We start from the raw sequence: 17,669 nt of genomic DNA, 5'->3' as shown, positions 1-17,669 counted from the left end.
CTAATGTCCTTTAGGGAAGGAAATCTGCCGCCCTTACTCGGTCTGGCCTCCATGCAATGTGGTTGACTCTTCACTGCCCTCTGAATGGCCACTCAGTTCAAGGGCAGTTAGGGATGGGCAACAAATGTTGGCCTTGCCAGCGACACCCACATCCCATCAAAACAATTTTAAAAATCGACTGTAGTTGTATCATGCATTTATTTGAAAGCACTTTGGAGAGTGTCATATCATCACACCAAACCATGGTGCTCTTTCACTGTCAGGCTACGGTGATACCAAAAAGAACATTTGTAAAGCAATCTGTGAAAGCTCAGCCAGGTTACAAACTGTGGTTACTTCTGAATCTGGGGAACACAGAGACGTTGCTGCAAACCTTTTATATGGGGCATCTTTTTAAAAAAAGAAATGACACAGATCTGGACTGGAACCTCTCCTCTTGTTCTCATGTTGGCAACAATTCTCCCACAAAGGGTCACAAGTGTCTCGAGTTTCCTGTGGTTGTCATGGTCTCCAGGTGCTACCTTCATTCCAACCAGCTTATTTAATTTGAGCTTAACTTCAATTTTGAACTTGTTCTGACCAGGATGGGAGGAGTGAGCCATTTGACCAGATCCACCATGCCACAGGCTGTACCATTAGTTTAAAAGTTTGATTCACTCAGCAAAATGGCCAATCATTTACCTTCGCTACTGTTAACCAGAATAAAAGAGACTTTAACCAGGTTTCTTTCAATAAACAACAAACTTATTCCTTTATTATAAAACCAGCCTTTCGAATAGAAAGGCAAAACTTATTAACATACAGTATGGAATATGAAATTATATTAATTACTCTTTCGAGATACCCTAAGTCTCTCTCTCTCACACACACACACACACACACACACAAAATAAATAAAAATGGAGAAACCCTGATAAAAGTTAAAAGTCAATGGTTCAAGGGAAAAGGAAAGATGGTGGAGTCCTTGAAATGGCGTCTGGGTTATACGGTCGGTCTCTCAGTGCCGACCTGCAAAACAGTTGTTGACTCTTGCACTGCTTTTCAGGCAGATTCGAGGAACACTTGCAGATACTCTATTCCAGCACGCAGAGCACCTCAGGAGCAGCTTATATTCACTTCCAGCTGTGGATTGGCTCTGGACTGCAGAAAGGCTGCTGTCTTCCTTTCACAAGCAGTCGGTCCTTTCTCTTTTCTAACCAAAACCAAAACCAACTTTTAAACACAGTTTTCCCAGGCATGGTGTTTTTTCAGAGCTTTAACCTACCATGTGACCTCTTTAGTACACAGTCCACCAGGGTCAAGAGGTTTCCAGCTTCTTTAAAACTGCTTAATTATCTTATCTTGCAAAAGGATGTTTTTTCCAGGAATGGCAGTCTGAGTCCTGCATTAACCCTTGAAGGGACAGTGTCTTTTAAAACACAAATTCTTCCAGAATGTTCTTAGTCCTTGAAGATGAACAATTTTGTGTGAAAACTGTAGGTGGAAACAAGTGCCTCAAACAAGTGCCAATTGTTCAGCATCTAAACAATCATACCAGAGTTGACTAGCAAACGAGGTTGATTCCTGGGATGTGAGGGTTGTCCGCTGAGGAGAGAATGAGTAGAATGGGCCTGGAGTTTAGAAGGGTGAGAGGTGTTGATCTCATTGGAGTGTATAAAGTTTTTGAGGCCTTGATGGGGTAAATGCTGAGAGACTTGTTTCTGACCCTCTGGAGAATTTAGATGGGAGCATAGTCACAAGATAGAGAGGATCGGCCAGATTGAGAAGAGCAGAAATGTCTTCACTTAGACAATTGTGAAAATTGTCTATCCCAGAGGGCTGTGGATGCTCAGGCACTGAGTATATTCAAGGCTGAGATTGATAGAGGTTTGGTCACGAAGGGAATCAAGGGTCATGGGGAAAGTGGAGTTCAGGCAGAAGATCGGCCATGATCTTATTGAATGGCGATCTATTTCTACTCTCATGTATTTATGTTCTTATGCGCTTTCTCAAACGATGTTCCAACATCTGTTGTACTGGCTGGTGACAAGGCTCGCTTGGGAGGCTGAAAGGCAGTGGGAAATTAACGTCTTCACTTGTTCTCACCCATTTGATTTTGTCTTTCAGGGGAACCCAGGGGAACCAGGCTCACCAGGACTAGAAGGAAAGCCAGTAAGTAACTCTCTCTCAGTGAGACAAAAAACAATAATGGGATCGGAATTGTGTGGCGCTAGTCACAGCTCACGTTTGAATGAAGTTCCTCTGAACATTATTTTAACGAGGGTGAAGAAGTTCGAGACCACCCACTTTCACAGGTGGCGCCTTTGCTAAAATGGCAGTTAAAGGTACTTCACAGCAACTCCTTCATGAACACTATTGCTACCACAGATTTCTGATCCATGTCAGAGCGCAGTACACTGCAATACCAGCGTCCTGCACCACAGAGAAAGATGTAAGTTTTATGCAAGGGGCCGCAATTTTAATTCAGAGTCGGTGCGGGGCTGCATGAAAATGGCCTCCTGGAATACTGTCCCGGTGAAATGTGGTTGGGATGGATGGAGGAGAGAGCCTAGGGCAGGGGAAGGCCCAAGTATTCCTGTGGGCCAGGACCCTGACCAAAGATTTTAAAAATTGACATGCCTGGGCCTCATGTGGCCAGAATTACATCATCAGGGTGCAGCAACTTTGGCATTTCACTTAGGCCCCTGTTCCTCTGGAGCAGGCAGCCTTCCTGTGCCTGATTTCAGGTAATTTCAGATTATGAGGTTGGAGGAACGTGTTGGTAACACAAATGTGACTCTTTCCCCACCCCCCGCTCCCCACCCACCCCGACCCCCTCATCGGCGTCCATGTTGTTTATGAGGGGCAGTAGGGATGAGGTGTTGAAATACCTCATACTGGGTGCTGCTGTTTGATCCGGAATCTGTGGTTCAATTAAAAAGCATTCATTGTCAAATGAGAGAGGCAATCTTGCTTGTGCTCAACGCATTGGGAATGAATGATTTTGTTAAAGGAACACTGTGTTTGAAAAAAAAACCCAGAGGAACTGAAATCCAAAAAGGCCCACAGTACATGTCAATTCATTAATCCTGGTTAAAGAGACATTGTAGTCCAAATGAGTGGAAGTCTGTTGATTGGCTGAAAGCTTCATTTGCCCTTAGAGCGGGTACAAAAATAAACCCTACCCTGATTTCCTTGGATGTTTTCTGAAATTGGCCTCAAAATGATGCCCTCCCTTAAGAACTGGCATTGCTCACCGTTAGAGTGCACAAGAACATGCTGCCTAACCAGCAGTGTCACGATCGATGGGCTAGGCATCTCTGTTTTTTAACATGTTCATGTGTAAAATATGTTGTTTCTCATTTTAAACCATCCAACAAGTCATGAGACCAAGGCCCCTTGTCAGGCACTGGCCCTTTCTCGTGACATAAATAACAACGGTGGCCCGGACTTTCCAGCCCCTCTGGTTTCTCCATGGTGGATGTGGCGAGCCGGAAGACCCCACCAGTGGGAGGGGCCGGAAAATCCCCACCCAATGCCCCTTTAAACCTGTGCTGTGTCTCACGCCCTAACATAGGGTGTGTCTGAGGTTTTGTGTTCTGTGTTGTCGTTACTCGTTGATAATGCTGTGTCCTTCGTTATGTGTCTCATCCCTAAAATCTCATCACTTTTGTTAACCCCCATGACACAGTTCAGCTGTGGTATCACGATGATGGGTTTGTGGGTATTTCAAAGAGCCTGTAAGATCTTTTCGGTTTGAGGTAACGAAAGATAACGTAAGCCTAATTGAGAGTTGTTTGGTGATTAAATGTCATTTTGTTGAATAAGCTCTAGGAACACATATGTTTAGTACCGACCCTAGTGCACGTAGTAAAGAGTGAAAAGTTTCACCTGGACCAGCTTTATAATAGCAGGTGGCAAGACATTTACATCTGGTCAAGGAATCATTTAGCCACAGATTTTACTATCTTATTTGCTCCCCTCTCCTCTCTAACCTCACTTCACGTTTTCTCTTTCTATCCCCTTGGCTCTGTCGTTCTCTATCTCTGCATGTTATTCTCTTACTCCCATCTCTCTCTTTTCCTCACTCTACACCTTCTCTGTCTCGCTCTATCTCTCACTCTCTCTCCTTCGCTCTATCGTTCCTTCTTTCTCACCATGCTTCTTGCTCTCACTCTATCCCCCTCACTCATTCCGCCGCACCACATTCCTTTCACTGGCTCTATCACCCTCTCTCAACTGCTCTATCTCACTCTATCTCTTTTTCTCGCTCTTCATTTCTCTGCTCTTTAACCCTCTTTTTCTCTATCTTCCTTTCTTTTTTTCTCTCTATCTCAGGTACCCTAAATTTGTCTCTTTTCTGTCACTCTCTCTTTGCTTGTTACCTCTGGCGTAGTTCTCTCTTTTAACCTGGTTGCTCATTTTCTGCCTTCACCATACTTTGTACCTAACTGGGTCACACACCAACAAATGATTAAGTGAGGCTAAAAGATGTAACAAAAGATGCTTTATTGGCTCTTAGAGTCTTGAAACGCGTAAAAGGCCGGAATGTTCCAGTCTTGTCCTCAGCAGGAGTTCTCGTGGGCGGGATGGAAAGTTTGATTGACCAGCCAAAGATCCGTTGACTTTGGGCGAAAATCTCCAGTCCCACATCAGGCAGGACCGGGAAATTCCAGCCGAAATTGGGAAGTACCCGTTGAATAATTGAACGTAACCAGGCCGGAATCTAACTTGCCTTCGTTTCACAGATGATTTGCAATGTCTTTTTTTTTTTCCCCTGTTAAACCGCATTCATTGTAGTGTCTGAGTGAGTGGTGTCTCAGGTGACCAAGTGCTGATGTTGTTTGTTATACTGTCTTGTGTCATTTATTTTCCCAAATTTAGGGTCGACCGGGGTACAGAGGGCAATCTGGCCTTCCCGTAAGTAAAGCAAATTAGCCTTGAAGCATCAAATAAGTTGGCTTGGTGCTGGAATGGGCCAGAAGACATACCCAGGACAATGACCATCTCTGCCATTGTTAGGCCTTTGTGTCTGGTCTGTAGTGTACTAACAGTAGTGACTCTCTGTAAGACTGGAATGATCAGTTTGCAAAGCTGCTTCTGCTCTGCTAGCACTGTCAATGTCATCACCCACTCATGGGCCTGCTCATATATCCAGCTCCTGGAACTGCAATGGAAGGATCCATTCAATCTGGTGCAGAGTCTCACTTGATGTGAGGGGGGGGATTGGAGCTAGCAATTCAGATTGAGGATTCAGGGTTTGAGCCAGATTCATGACGCTCCCAATTTGCTGGTGATCCGTTTTAAGGACGGGAAAATTGGAAGTAGCATAAATCAGACATACACTTTGTCCTCCTTAGAGCAGAGAAGGTTAAGGGGAAACCTAAACAGAGGTATTCAAAATTATGAGGAGTTTTGATAGAATGAGTAGGGAGAAACTGTTTCCTCTGGCAAATAGGTTGGTAATCAGAGGTTAGAGATTTAAAATAATTGATAAAAGCGCTAGAGAGGAAAATGAAGAAAAATGATTTCACAGAGTGTCGTTATGATCTGGAAGACACGACATGGAATGAAAGTGTGCCGTATGATTCTAGGTAGGACTTCTATAACTGGTGGAAAAAGGCGACTATCATCGCGTGGTCCATTCTGTATTTGAAGTTAAACATCAAAGATGAAAAGAAAACTTTCCTTTGTGCATCCGGTCTTCATTATTGAGTTTTTCAGCTAGATGGCATCAACAATACGAAGGAACCGAGCTTCAGAAATCCCATTCGCTATTTTAAAGTGTAAACATTATGGGATAAATCACTGCACACAAATGCTGTACAGGACTGACATGGACTGATACATTCCTAGTCCCTACCAGGCTTTTAAGTGAAGTCAGACTGTGGCCCAAGGTTCACTCTTCTTGTGCCAGTCTTTAGGGCTGCCAGGCTGAGGAGGGTGCCAGGGACCCCCCTTGAACCTGACACGGGTGACTTGTAGTCAAGGAGAGAAAAAGAGAAAGGGCCCTGGTGCAAAGTTTAGGAAAGATTATGTGTGTGAGTTTGAAGAGTGCGAGGGAACAAAAGAGATGGAACATTTAAAAAAAAAATGATGAACGCTATCACCAAAGTCTGGCTGTCAGCATTGCCACGCCTGCTTGGTACTTCAACAACCCCATCCATATTGCCCAGAAGCCAGGCATAGTCCAATCTGCCTGACTGTGACACAGCCAAAAACAAGATCAAAGGGACATTACTACAACCAGCAGCCACAGCAGAACACCAACACCCCTCACTCTCTGGAATGCCCGTGGAACATCATGCAAGGCTGAGTCCCTGTCACTCTGTTATGTGCCATGCACCATCTTTGCTTTTCACTGAAATACAGAAAGTCTAGGTGCAGCACCTCTTTGCATCCTCAGGACATTCAAAGCCTTTTGCACCCGATGGATTGTGTTTGAAGGGCCCTCACTACTGCTGTTCAGGCAAAAAGGCGCAGCAGCCGACTTGTTCAGAACACACCGCACAAACAGCAGCCGAGATGAATATCTGGTTAAGTTTGTTCTGGTGATGTTGATTGAACTCTCTGCACTTCAAAGGGAGCAAAGAGACACCCACCTGAAAAAGTAGCTGTAGCTTCAGTTGAGGAAAGATGGCACCTCAGTGCTTCCGCTCTGAAACGCCGGCTTAAATGATAGATCTTCAAGTCTTGAGGTGGGCTTGAACCCACGATCTACTGACTCAGAACCATGCCAGGCCTACACTTGATACTGACATGATGAAGTTGAAAATTTTTAAAAAGATCGAAAGGATTATTGGAAGCTTCGAGAATCTTGTTAAACATTTAATTCCCGTCTCTGCTGTGAGTCCATACCCAACCAAACATTGCTGGATGAGGAATCCACCCATCCTTCTATGTCCTTGCTAACTGAATGGACTGTACAGATATTTGTGCATAACTGAGGTCCCTTAATGATGCAACCAGGATTGAAACTGAAGATGCATTTTTTTTAAAAGCTAACATCTGAATGATTATTTCCACAAAATACACAGTAGGAAAAGCATTATCAGTATAACACCAATAACAGAAGGTCGTACAACTGAATTTAATAAGGTAGAAATTCCAATTGGTGAACTTCACATTGCAACGCTAAAAGCAACCCTCTGTGCACGTTAGCCTGTTTCAAAATAACTCCAGTGTAAACACTGCACACAGGAAGGTTAAACAAATGCATTTTGTTGTTGTGCCTATCTTCACACTCTTTCTTCCTTGGACGATGATGTGGAGTGTTGGAAGGATTTTACAGGCTATTTAACAGCCTTTGAGCTGCGTGACCTCCCTTTCCATGGCCAACAAGTCCTGGAGTGGGACTTGCATTACAGAATCGTTACGGTGTAGAAGGGGGCCTTTCGGCTGAATGCCCTCTTGAATGCCTCGATTGAACCTGTCTCCACCACACTTCCAGACAGTGCATTCCAGACTTAAACCAGTCGCTGTGTGAAAATGTTTTTCTCTCACGTCACATTTGCTCCTTTTGCAAATCACTTTAAATCTGTGCCCTCTCATTCTCGATCCCTTGACGAGCGGGAACAGCTTCTCCTTATCTACTCTATCCAGCCTCCTCATGATTTTGAACATCTCTATTAAATTTCCTCTTAGCCTTCTTCTCTCCAAGGAGAGCAGTCCCAACTCTCCAATCTATCTTCATAACTCAAGTTTCTCATCACTGGAACCATTCTTGTAAACCTCTTCTGCACTCTTTCCAATGCCTTCACATCCTTCCTATAGTGTGGTGCCCAGAACTGTACACAATGTTCCAGCTGAGGTCTAACTAGTGTCTTATAAAATTTCAGCATAACCTCCCTGCTCTTGTACTCTATGCCCCTATTAATAAAGCCCAGGATACTATATGCTTTATTAACTGCACTTTCCGCTTATCCTGCCGCCTTCTATGATCTATGCACATATACACCCAGGTCCTCTGCTCCTGCACACCTTTACGAATTGTACCTCTTATTTTATATTGTCTCTGCATGTTCTTCCTACAAAAATAAATTACCTCACAATTCTCTGCATTGAACTTCATCTGCCACCTACCTGCCCACTCCACCAACTTGTCGATGTCTTTTTGAAGTTCTACACTGTCCTCCTCACAGTTTACAACGCGTCCATGTTTTGTATCATCCGCAAACTTTGAAATTGTCCCCTGCACACCAAGATCTAGATTATCCATATATATCAGGAAAAACAAGGGTCCCAATACCGTTCCCTGGGAAACTCTACTACAAACCTTCCTCCAGCCTGAAAAATATCCATTGACCATGACCCTGTTTCCTATTACTCAGCCAATTTTGTATCCACATTGCTACTGTGCCAGGCATTAAGCAGTTGGCTGGCAATTTCTACCTTAATGACTTTGAAAAGTGCATTTACTTCTCAGCTGGACTCAAAGTTAATAATTCCCCAGGAACAGATGCTATAGACATCTCTCTGTGGTCATTAGGAGCAAAATTTTCATCTGGACTCACACACATCACAAGGACAACTTGCAGAAGCTAGTGGTGCCCTTGGAAGCCCAGCAATGAGTTAACATCTTCAGCAGGGTGGGGTGGGAGAGTGCATTAGCGGTTAGAATTAGAACAGCAAAAGGTGTAACAAGTAAGCCTGAAGGTAGCAGCCAGGAACTGGTATATAGCAGGCATTAAGTGTGACATTGCGATGTGGTTCCAGTCCTGTCTGTCTGCGTCTGTCTCCGTCTCTGTCTTGTAAAGGCCGCCAAAGTCTGGTTTCTGCACATCTTAACAGTCTCTTATTTTACAGCTTTTTATAAGTATCGAGAGTAGATTGCCAACAGTGAACCTGCTTTGCTCAAACAATTTTTTTTCTTTCTTAACTTTTTGGCATGACTCAAATGTTTGCAGGGATTACCAGGCTTCCCTGGAGTACTAGGTCGGCCGGTAGGTTTGCCAGCATTGCTTTTCACTCCCGCGATTCTGCATGTGACAATAATGCTTCTTTATACAACCAGCTTCCCCTTAGAACACAGTTGGCTTTTGAAGTTGACCATTTTCTAGATTGTTCTTTGATGGGGCGCTGCATGAACGGAAAAGGTGATCAGAGCGCCTCCCCGTGGTCAAGTGGGTGAACATGGTCTGGCTGTGGAACTGAATTAGAGCAGTCCAAGAAAAATCCTGGGTTTGAATTCTGTTCAGCGCTGTGTTAGCTGATAGGATTCAGGTCAGTGGCAAGAGGCTGGTGTATTTGGCCTTAGCAACCCAGGGCTGGGGAGGAGGAGAACTAATAGTTGGAGTTTCCATTCCTGCCCATAATCTCACTCGCACATGACTTGGGGCTAAGGACAAGGTCAGGCTGTGCTTCAATCTCTTCCTCTTCCTTTGCCTTCCCCTCCCACACCCCAACACCTGGTATTAAATGACTGGCCACTCTGGTAGATGCTGGAGAGCTGGTACCCTCTGTACAGCCAGACTGTTGCCTGTGTCAGCACCCACAGAGTAGAGGAGGAGACATTTAGAATAGGATAAAATGGGTTGGGAGGGTGGGGTGAATGAGGGGGGGGGGGGGGGGGGGGGAGGTGGCGGTTGTGGGGGGTGGGGGGGGGGCGGTGGGGTTGGGCAATGGTGCGGGGAAAGTTTTTGTTTCATTAGGAGAAAGTAAAGAGCCCCAATTATGTGAAATACCAAATTGTTCATGGGTGACTCAATGACTCATTTCAACCCAGTTGAGTTCGTACATGAGAAGAGATGTGCCAGAAACCTTTTCCTGAATGCTGCGGCTCTTTAAAGAACTGTTTTGTGAAGCCTTGGGATAAGATTTAAACAGATACTAATACATTGTAATGGTGGCTGACTGCTCACATGATGCAGAGAACTCCAAGTGCACTGCAGAGCTGTGATTGTCATTGTAACATCTCTCATTGTAACATTGGTTTATTAAAAAAGGAAATTAATTTCCACTTAAAGATAAAGCGCCCAATATTTATTTAGCCAGAGGAAAAGAGATGCAAATAAATTCACTAAAGGGACAATAGCATAGTCAGTAACTATGTCGCACCAGCAGACCATTGATCCCCTGGTTCTTACTGTGTCAGATAATCTCAATCAGTGTTAGCAGCCACGAGGAACCAGGAGCAGGACACACCCCTCGAGACTGTTCTGCCATTCAATGAGATCATGGTTGACCTGCATAGTAAATTCTATCTACCTGCCTTGGTAACCCATGATACCTTTGCCTCACAACAGTCTGTCAATCTGTTTTGAAATATTCACTTTTCGAAGTGCCCATAGTCTAAATCAGACAGTATTAGCTAGAAGCTTCAACTCCTCATCGATGTCCAATGACTCCAACAGGATGTTCATCCAGATGGACATTGAGTGGGGAGATGCGATGGGGCTTAGTTACAATGCATCTCCTCCAAGTCCATGACTAGCCTCCAGACACTCTAGGCTCACATGGGCCAGTAGGGAGATCATTTCCTCGAGGACCATAACCCAGTAAGGAATCACACATTGGTAAGAGGAGAATTGTTGAAAAACAATACTGAAAAAATTTTCATGTCATCATCATTTGTTTTTTAAGATCTTCCAATTTTAGGAGCAGATGAGTGGGCAGTTCATATCTGCGGAACTGACCTCTGCCCAATGGCCTCAGCTCTTTAGAACCCTTAATGTCACTAAGAGTCTTACCCTTAAAGAGAAAAAAAACTTCAGAGTTTAGAGTAGAGTAAATTCAGCGGTTCCAAGGTGGAGCTAGTGTTTGCTAGTATTTCTGGTTGCTTCCAGTCGAGGGTGCCTTAGTTGTTGAACACATTGACTCTGGGCCTTACAGTGACACTTAAAGTGGCTGTTTAAAGTGGTGCTTTCCTATCACTGGCCTAGGCAATGAGGAGAACAAATCCTCCAGCACACGTCAGGACAGGGTGCGATCCTTCCTGCAGCAACCCAATGTCTAGACTCATTCATGTGTTAGGCAGAAAAGTTGAGCAGGTTGGCCCTATACCCATTGGAGTTCTGAAGAATGAGGCGATCTGATTGAAACATATAAGATTCCGAGTGGGCTTGACAGGATGAATATTGAAAGGAGGCTCCCTTTGTGGGGGAATCTAGAACTAGGGGACACAGTTTCAAAATAAAGGGATCTCCCATATAAGATGGAGAAGGAATTTCTTCTCTTGATTCTCTTCCAGAGAGAGCAGTGGAGGCTGGGTCATTGAATATATTCAAGGCTGAGTTAGACAGATTTTTGATTGACAAGAGAGTCAAGGGTTATGGGGCCAAACAGCAATATGGAGTTGAGGCCACAATCAGATCAGCCATGATCTTATCGAATGACAGAGGAGGCTCAAGGGGCCAAACGCCCTATTCTTGCTTTCTTATGATCTTATGTTACGTTCTTATAAAGATTGGACATCTAGGTGACATATTTGAGGGTGACTGTGACAGCACAGCCCAGCAAAAGAGCATTCCTTAAGGAAAGAAGAAAAGGTGGAAACTAGGAACGGGGGTGATGGGGGCGGGAGGTTTGGGGGTGGGGGGGTGGTGGTGGGGGTGGTGGTGCGAGGAGGCAGCAAATGAAATAGAGAAGAGAGAGAGAGATAAGTCCCTTATAGGACCTTACCTAGTAAACTGTAAAGGAGTGTTTATTTCAGAGCATGTTGATTTTATTGATGGAACAAATACATTTGCTGAGGGATGGAGCAGGTTGACTAACTTGTGTTTATTAATCAGGGTAACCCAGGAGAATCTGGCCCACAAGGCCCTCAGGTAAGTGTGGATCCTTCACACTCCAGTTTGCAATGGTCGTGACAAATTTCAAATTAACTTTGATCAGTACATTTGGCTTAACTCCACACCACACCTTTTTATTCATTGTTTTTGGGAGGTAGTATTTTTTTGTCCATCCCATGTTACCCTTAGAAGGAAATGGATCTCTGTCTGTAGTAATTATTTCTTCAAAGTTGGCAGGGCACCTCAGAAGTCTATCACTGCAGTCAATAGACCAGACAGGAGCAGCAGGATCGCTTCCTACTAACATGCAAAATTGACCTGAGGAAAAAGCCAATTGGTCCATCAAGCCTACCCCACAGAATAGTGTTGGGGTGTCATGACTAACCACTTCCTCCCTTCCGTCCCTCTCCAGAGTTGTATAAACTCCAGAGAGGGACAAAAAATCCCAGAGAAAAATCCAAGACCAATAAGAGAAAAAAATGCTCTGAAAAATTCCTGTCGCCCTTCAGGTGATTAAAACCAGCCAGGAGATCACGTGGATTGTGTATTATTTAAAGATGCTTCTCTTCTATATAATGTGATCTCTACCTCAGTCAGGACCTGGTCCAGCTCTCTCTTGACGACTTGGAGAGAGTCAGCTCCCATCACACCAGGCCGGAAACACATTCCAGAGGCTCAGTGATCTCTGGGAAAAGAACCACCCCTATCCCACCCGACATCTAGTCTCTTCATACTCATACACAGCTTAAACTCATGTCTTTTGGTACTGCCCACTCTGTCAAACTAGAATCATATCTCATAGGGTTTCTATCCATCCCCAGAATAATTTCATAGGCCCCTGTCAGGTTACCTGTAAGTCTGTGCAGCCCTAATGTAAATATATCCAGAACCTTGAGTCTATCTGAGTAGCTGAGATTCTTTAATCTGGGAATTACTCTTGTAGCTCTCCTCTGGATCTTTCCCAAGGCCACAATATCACCCAGCACATTGGGGACTGTAACTGGGCACCGGTGTGATCTGACCAGTGGCCTCTATAGTTACAGAGTGGTGTCCTTTTAGTATAAATCGATGTCTACCATACAACCAATTACCCTGTTAGCTTTAGCGACTGTTCCTCCAGAGCGCTTATGAACATTCAGTGATCTGGGCACGACAACAGAGATCCTTTTTTCTGACGACCTCTTTCAGTGTTGTTCCCTTCAAGTGCCACATCTGTTCTGTGTTCCTCAACCATACTAGTAAACCGGTTGAGTTTTTCCAATTATCAGGTGGTCCACTCTTGCCAGTTCGGCTTTGTAACTGCTAAAGTACCCGATAAATACCTCATTACTTCCAAAAACAACTGGAGTCAATGGGCAATGACGAGCACAATGAGCAAACAGTGAGGTGGCTGTGTTTCACTGCTGGAATACCTCAATATTGTCCTTTTTCTCATTTACCCAGATGTGAGGCTTTCAGCTCAAGGTTCTTGATGGATTTACATTTTGATAGGTCTTTGAGCAGCTTCATGTTTCACTTTTCTGAAGGGCAAGTTAATAGGCCAACAAAGTAATTTATTTTAGAAATATTTTCAGAAGGGCTCTCAGTGTGTTTTATGGCTTCTAAGAAAAAGGAAATCTCATTTGACCATGGCACGGGGCACTCATGCTGTTCGGATTCTGTGCTGCACCCGCAGCCTCTCCTACAGCCCCAACACAGGCATTAAATAAACTGTAGATTGTTTTTGGACAGTCACAGCCTCAGTTATTAAGTCCTGTTCAACTCCCATTGGCTCCCGTTTAAGCTTCAAGTTTCAAGATCCTCATTCGAATCCCTCCATGATCTGCCCCCACCCCTCTCCAATCACCCCACCCAATCTATGTGACCTCCTTCAGTTTTCCATCCCTTATCAGCAACTTTGCCTTTATCTACCTCCAGGGCCCTAACTTCTGGAATTTCTTCCCTAAAACATCACCACCTCTTTACCCCTTTAAGCCACTCCTTTAAACCCACCTCTTTAACCAGGTTTTTGGTTGCCCTGTCATAATATGGGTCTCAGTGTCAAAGTTTGTTAGATAATGCTCCTACCTTGGGAGGTTTTGCTACATTAAATGTATAAATGCCAGTTGTTGGTGTTGTAGTAACACACAGCTGCTATTGCTTTCCAACACGAACAACCAGTGGGTAGAATGACCACAGAATAGATGGAGCAATCTGGGAGAAACAGAGTGAATAACCACTTTTTTATTCTTTCATGGGATTGAGGCAAGACCCTATTTGTTGCTTCTCCCTAACTGCCCTTGAACTGAGTGCCTTGCTAGGCCATTTCAGAGGGCAGTTAAGAGTCAGCCACATTGCTGTGGATCTGGAGTCACATGTAGGCCAGACCAGGTAAGTTTAGCAGATTTCCTTTCCTGAAGAACGTTAGTGAGCCAGATGTTTTTTTTTACCAATAATGGTCACCATTACTAACTAGCTTTCAATTCCAGATTTTATATTAATTCATTGAATTTATTAATTAATTAGATTTAATTCCTACCAGCTGTTATGGTGGGATTTGAACCAGTGACCCCAGGGTACTACTCTAGGACTCTGGATTACTAGTCCTGTGACATTACCACGACACCACCATCTCCAATGTGGTCATTGCTAGTTAGCAACAACAGTAACAACAACTTGTGGTTATGCACCATCATTAACATAGCAAAATGCCCCAAAGTGCTTCACAAGAATGTTATCAGATCAAATTTTACATTGGGCCAAGGAAGGAGATATTAGGAGGTGGTGACCAAAAGCTTGATCAAAGAGGTAGATTTTAATCGGGGTGAGAAAGGTTTGGGGAGGGTCTGAATAGCCATCAGTGCTGGGCTGAAGAGAAGGGGGGTGCTGCACAAGAAGTCGGTGTTGGAGGAATGCAAATTTTGAACCCTGCCCTTCTGTTGCCATAGCAATGATAGTTGCTGGAAATACTCCTGGTATCCAGGGTTGCTATGGTATAATGGGTGGAAAAGACATCAGATAGTGTACCTGTAATAATTATAGTTTTGATAAATGTAGGACGGTAGCTTATGGAATAAGCCTGTGTCGTAAGATCACATGACCCGTGTAAACCAATGAGTTAGCAGCTCGGAGAACCTCTCAGAGAGAGTTCTTTAGTTATTGAGTTTGGTGCACATGTGTAGTAGCTGCTGCCGTCTTGTAAATAAAGATAAATGTGTCCACCAAGAAAAGTTGCCTGGAAAACCAACTCTGTAACAGTACTCCTGTCACTAACCCATGTTCAACACTCTGCAAAATTCCAGAAATGGTGCCAAGAGGCCACAGAGCTGACTCACTTTTCCAGCTCACCTAGAAGTTGGAGAAAAATGAGCAATAGATTTTCTTAAATTCCTGCCCCAAAAGTTACCAGCTTTACTAAAAAGGGAACCAGCCCAACAGTTGGGTTAAACTATCCTTTATAAAAAGTGGGCAGTTAGTCTAAGCTGAATGCTCCTCCTTTGCTTTGCATTTACACTGTGCTAACCATCTTTCTCCTCTCCTCCAGGGTCCACAGGGTCCCCCCGGTCCACCTGGAGTGAAGGTCAGTCTTGCTGCCAAATTGCATTATATTTTTTTCTGGAGCAGGACTCAAGCACTGAGAGGGTGAGGGGAGCGGTTAGGAGAGATTTATTTGCGCAAAGGTTTGTTGCGATGCTTTGCTGCTGGAGAGCGAGTGGTCAAAGCAGAGACCGTTGCACCTGTAAAGAGAAAGATGAATGGATGTTTTAAACCGTGGAATGCACAGGGCCCTTGGGGAGCGAAGGATGCAGTAGGACTTGTTTTGGATTACATTAGCGAAGAGCTGGCTTAGATATGATGGGCCGAATGACCTCCTCCTGTAGGCTGTGGCTGAAAAGCCGGGTTGTGGGGGGGGTTGATGAGGGGAGCAGAGTTCCAGGAAGGCTTAGAGGCCCTCTCTGCTTTCCAGGCTTCAGCTGCTGCCTCAGGCTGCCCTGTGGAGGGGTCCAGAGTGGAGACCCTCCTGCTCAGTCTACGTTTTAGAGAGGGTGCCTCCATTTTGGATTGCCATCTCTCTTCACCCCCTCTCTCTCTCTCTCTCTCACACGCGCACACACTTACCTTGAAAGGCCAGCTTCTACTTCTTTAGCGCTGAAGGGCCTCCTATTGGCCCTCCGGCTCCGAGAACCCACCCGCCATTTTTAATCGGATGTCGTGCCTGCCCCCCTGGGCACTTTGGCCAATCGGGTGACCGTTTCCCTCAACGTGTGGGCTCCTGACCCCCCCGTTTGAGCCTGAGGGCAAGGCCCTGAAGCCCACAGGGGGAAATCCTGCCCAAAATGACTTGGGAGTGGAATTGTTATATTGAGGGTAACATTTTCCACTCTGCTGTTTTAAGCAAAAATGTTTAAAGATACAAATCGCAAGATTATATATGATGGATCGAGAGAGGCCATTCATAGAATTGTACAGAACAGGAGGGCATTCAGCCCATCATGTCTGTGCTGGCTCTTTGAAAGAGTTAGCCAGTTATAGTCTCAATCCCCCCCTGCTTTTCTCCCCCCAGTATTTATTCAACTGTTTTGTTGCAAGTTAGTATTGAATCCACAGCTGCCACTCTTTCAGGCAGCACATTGGAGCACAACTCACTGAAATTCTCCTCCTTCACCCGACCTGCCCACATTTACGGTTGGTGGCTGGGCTAAGTGGCCATCGCATTTTCGCTACAAACAAGGCGGGATAAAATGTCCAGGGTTAAATAAAATCAAGGGAAGACGTTTGAGGAATGATCGGCTACGTGGTCTGCTGTCAGGTGCTTGAATTTACTGTACTGACGCAGTTTGCAGCAGTTTATTGACCTCGTTTCGTTTTTACAGTACTACAGCTGGAGCCTGAGGCAGCTCCACAGCGGCTGGCAGCCTTCAGGGGGCACACACCCCGCACCCGCCCTCCTCTCGGCACCTGCCCTCCATCCCCCCCACCCCCCCAGCGGCGCTGAGCCTTTCTCAGTGCATGTTTCACACTGGCTGCCAGTTAATTGGCAAGCGCAAGGTTCAGGCCACAGAGCGTGAAGTTATCTTGTAACTCCCAAGGGTGAGGAGGGGAAACATCCAAACCATTCAAAAGTGGGGGCCACATATCCTGCAATACAGCAGGCAACTTCATCAAGTTCATAAACGACAGTGAGTTAATGTCTAGCGGAGCCTTGAACTACTGAGCGGCAACGTTTCACAGTGACTGGCCTCTCAGGAGCTGAGGGAAGTTCTTATTCTGAAGGGATGTTGTGAAGGCAAGATGAACGTTTACTAGTCTGTGTATGGGGGTCAGGCCGAACCAGGGACAGGTCAAAACTAGCCATGTAGCCTGTGCAGTTTTAGGGCATCCTTGTGTGAGTCTGCCATCTGCGTTTCTGCACTGCCTGGTGGCTCTGGTTGTTGTATTAGAAAGTGGACACTCCGATGCTTGGCTCACATTAACACTGGACAACATTTCAGTTTTCAAATTCCACCAGTGACAGAAACCTCTGATTTTTCCACCTCAGGGTAACCAAGGCGATCAAGGCTTGAGCATTCAAGTAAGTACCTCGACAAACACGAAACACCAGTACGTCAGGATGGTTTTCAAGTTCAAGATCCAGATATTTCACTGCAAATTATTCCTGTAACAGTATCCCTCCTCTCTCTGAGTGCTATCTAACTGGAGGGTTGGTTTCCCTATTTTGCTCGTCATATGCAGCGGTATCACCAGACTTTCTTGCCGGCTATTTTAAGATAGAGGAAGATCACACACAGGGAGAAACTGCCCAGCTAATCTAAAGTACGATATGCCAGAAGGTGCTGCCTAATGATGGTCAGGGCCCTGCTGTTTTGCCAGCTCCAGAATCATGGACCACAATATTAGGGTTACATAGGATACATTGCACAGAATCCAGCCCTTCAACCAACATGGCAACATGGGTAAAAATTCTGGAATGTACAACGCATT

The 17,669-nt window shown here is 45.0% G+C and overlaps 1 protein-coding gene across 1 annotated transcript in view; it reads left to right on the top strand.

The window, feature by feature from the left end:
* col7a1 (collagen, type VII, alpha 1) overlaps nucleotides 1–17,669 on the top strand; it is a 242,415-nt gene that overhangs the window by 137,692 nt on the left and 87,054 nt on the right. The window contains exons 63-67 of the mRNA XM_041191107.1: nucleotides 2,107–2,151; nucleotides 8,886–8,921; nucleotides 11,709–11,744; nucleotides 15,232–15,267; nucleotides 17,227–17,259. Coding sequence (XP_041047041.1) covers nucleotides 2,107–2,151; nucleotides 8,886–8,921; nucleotides 11,709–11,744; nucleotides 15,232–15,267; nucleotides 17,227–17,259 — 186 coding nt within the window. The remainder of the gene's footprint in view (nucleotides 1–2,106; nucleotides 2,152–8,885; nucleotides 8,922–11,708; nucleotides 11,745–15,231; nucleotides 15,268–17,226; nucleotides 17,260–17,669) is intronic.

The sequence above is a fragment of the Carcharodon carcharias genome, chromosome 7 (genome assembly GCF_017639515.1).
Source record: "Carcharodon carcharias isolate sCarCar2 chromosome 7, sCarCar2.pri, whole genome shotgun sequence".
NCBI classification, from domain to species: Eukaryota; Metazoa; Chordata; class Chondrichthyes; order Lamniformes; family Lamnidae; genus Carcharodon; species Carcharodon carcharias.
Note: the sequence above shows the minus strand (reverse complement) of the source record. Positions and strands in the feature narration are given on the sequence as shown.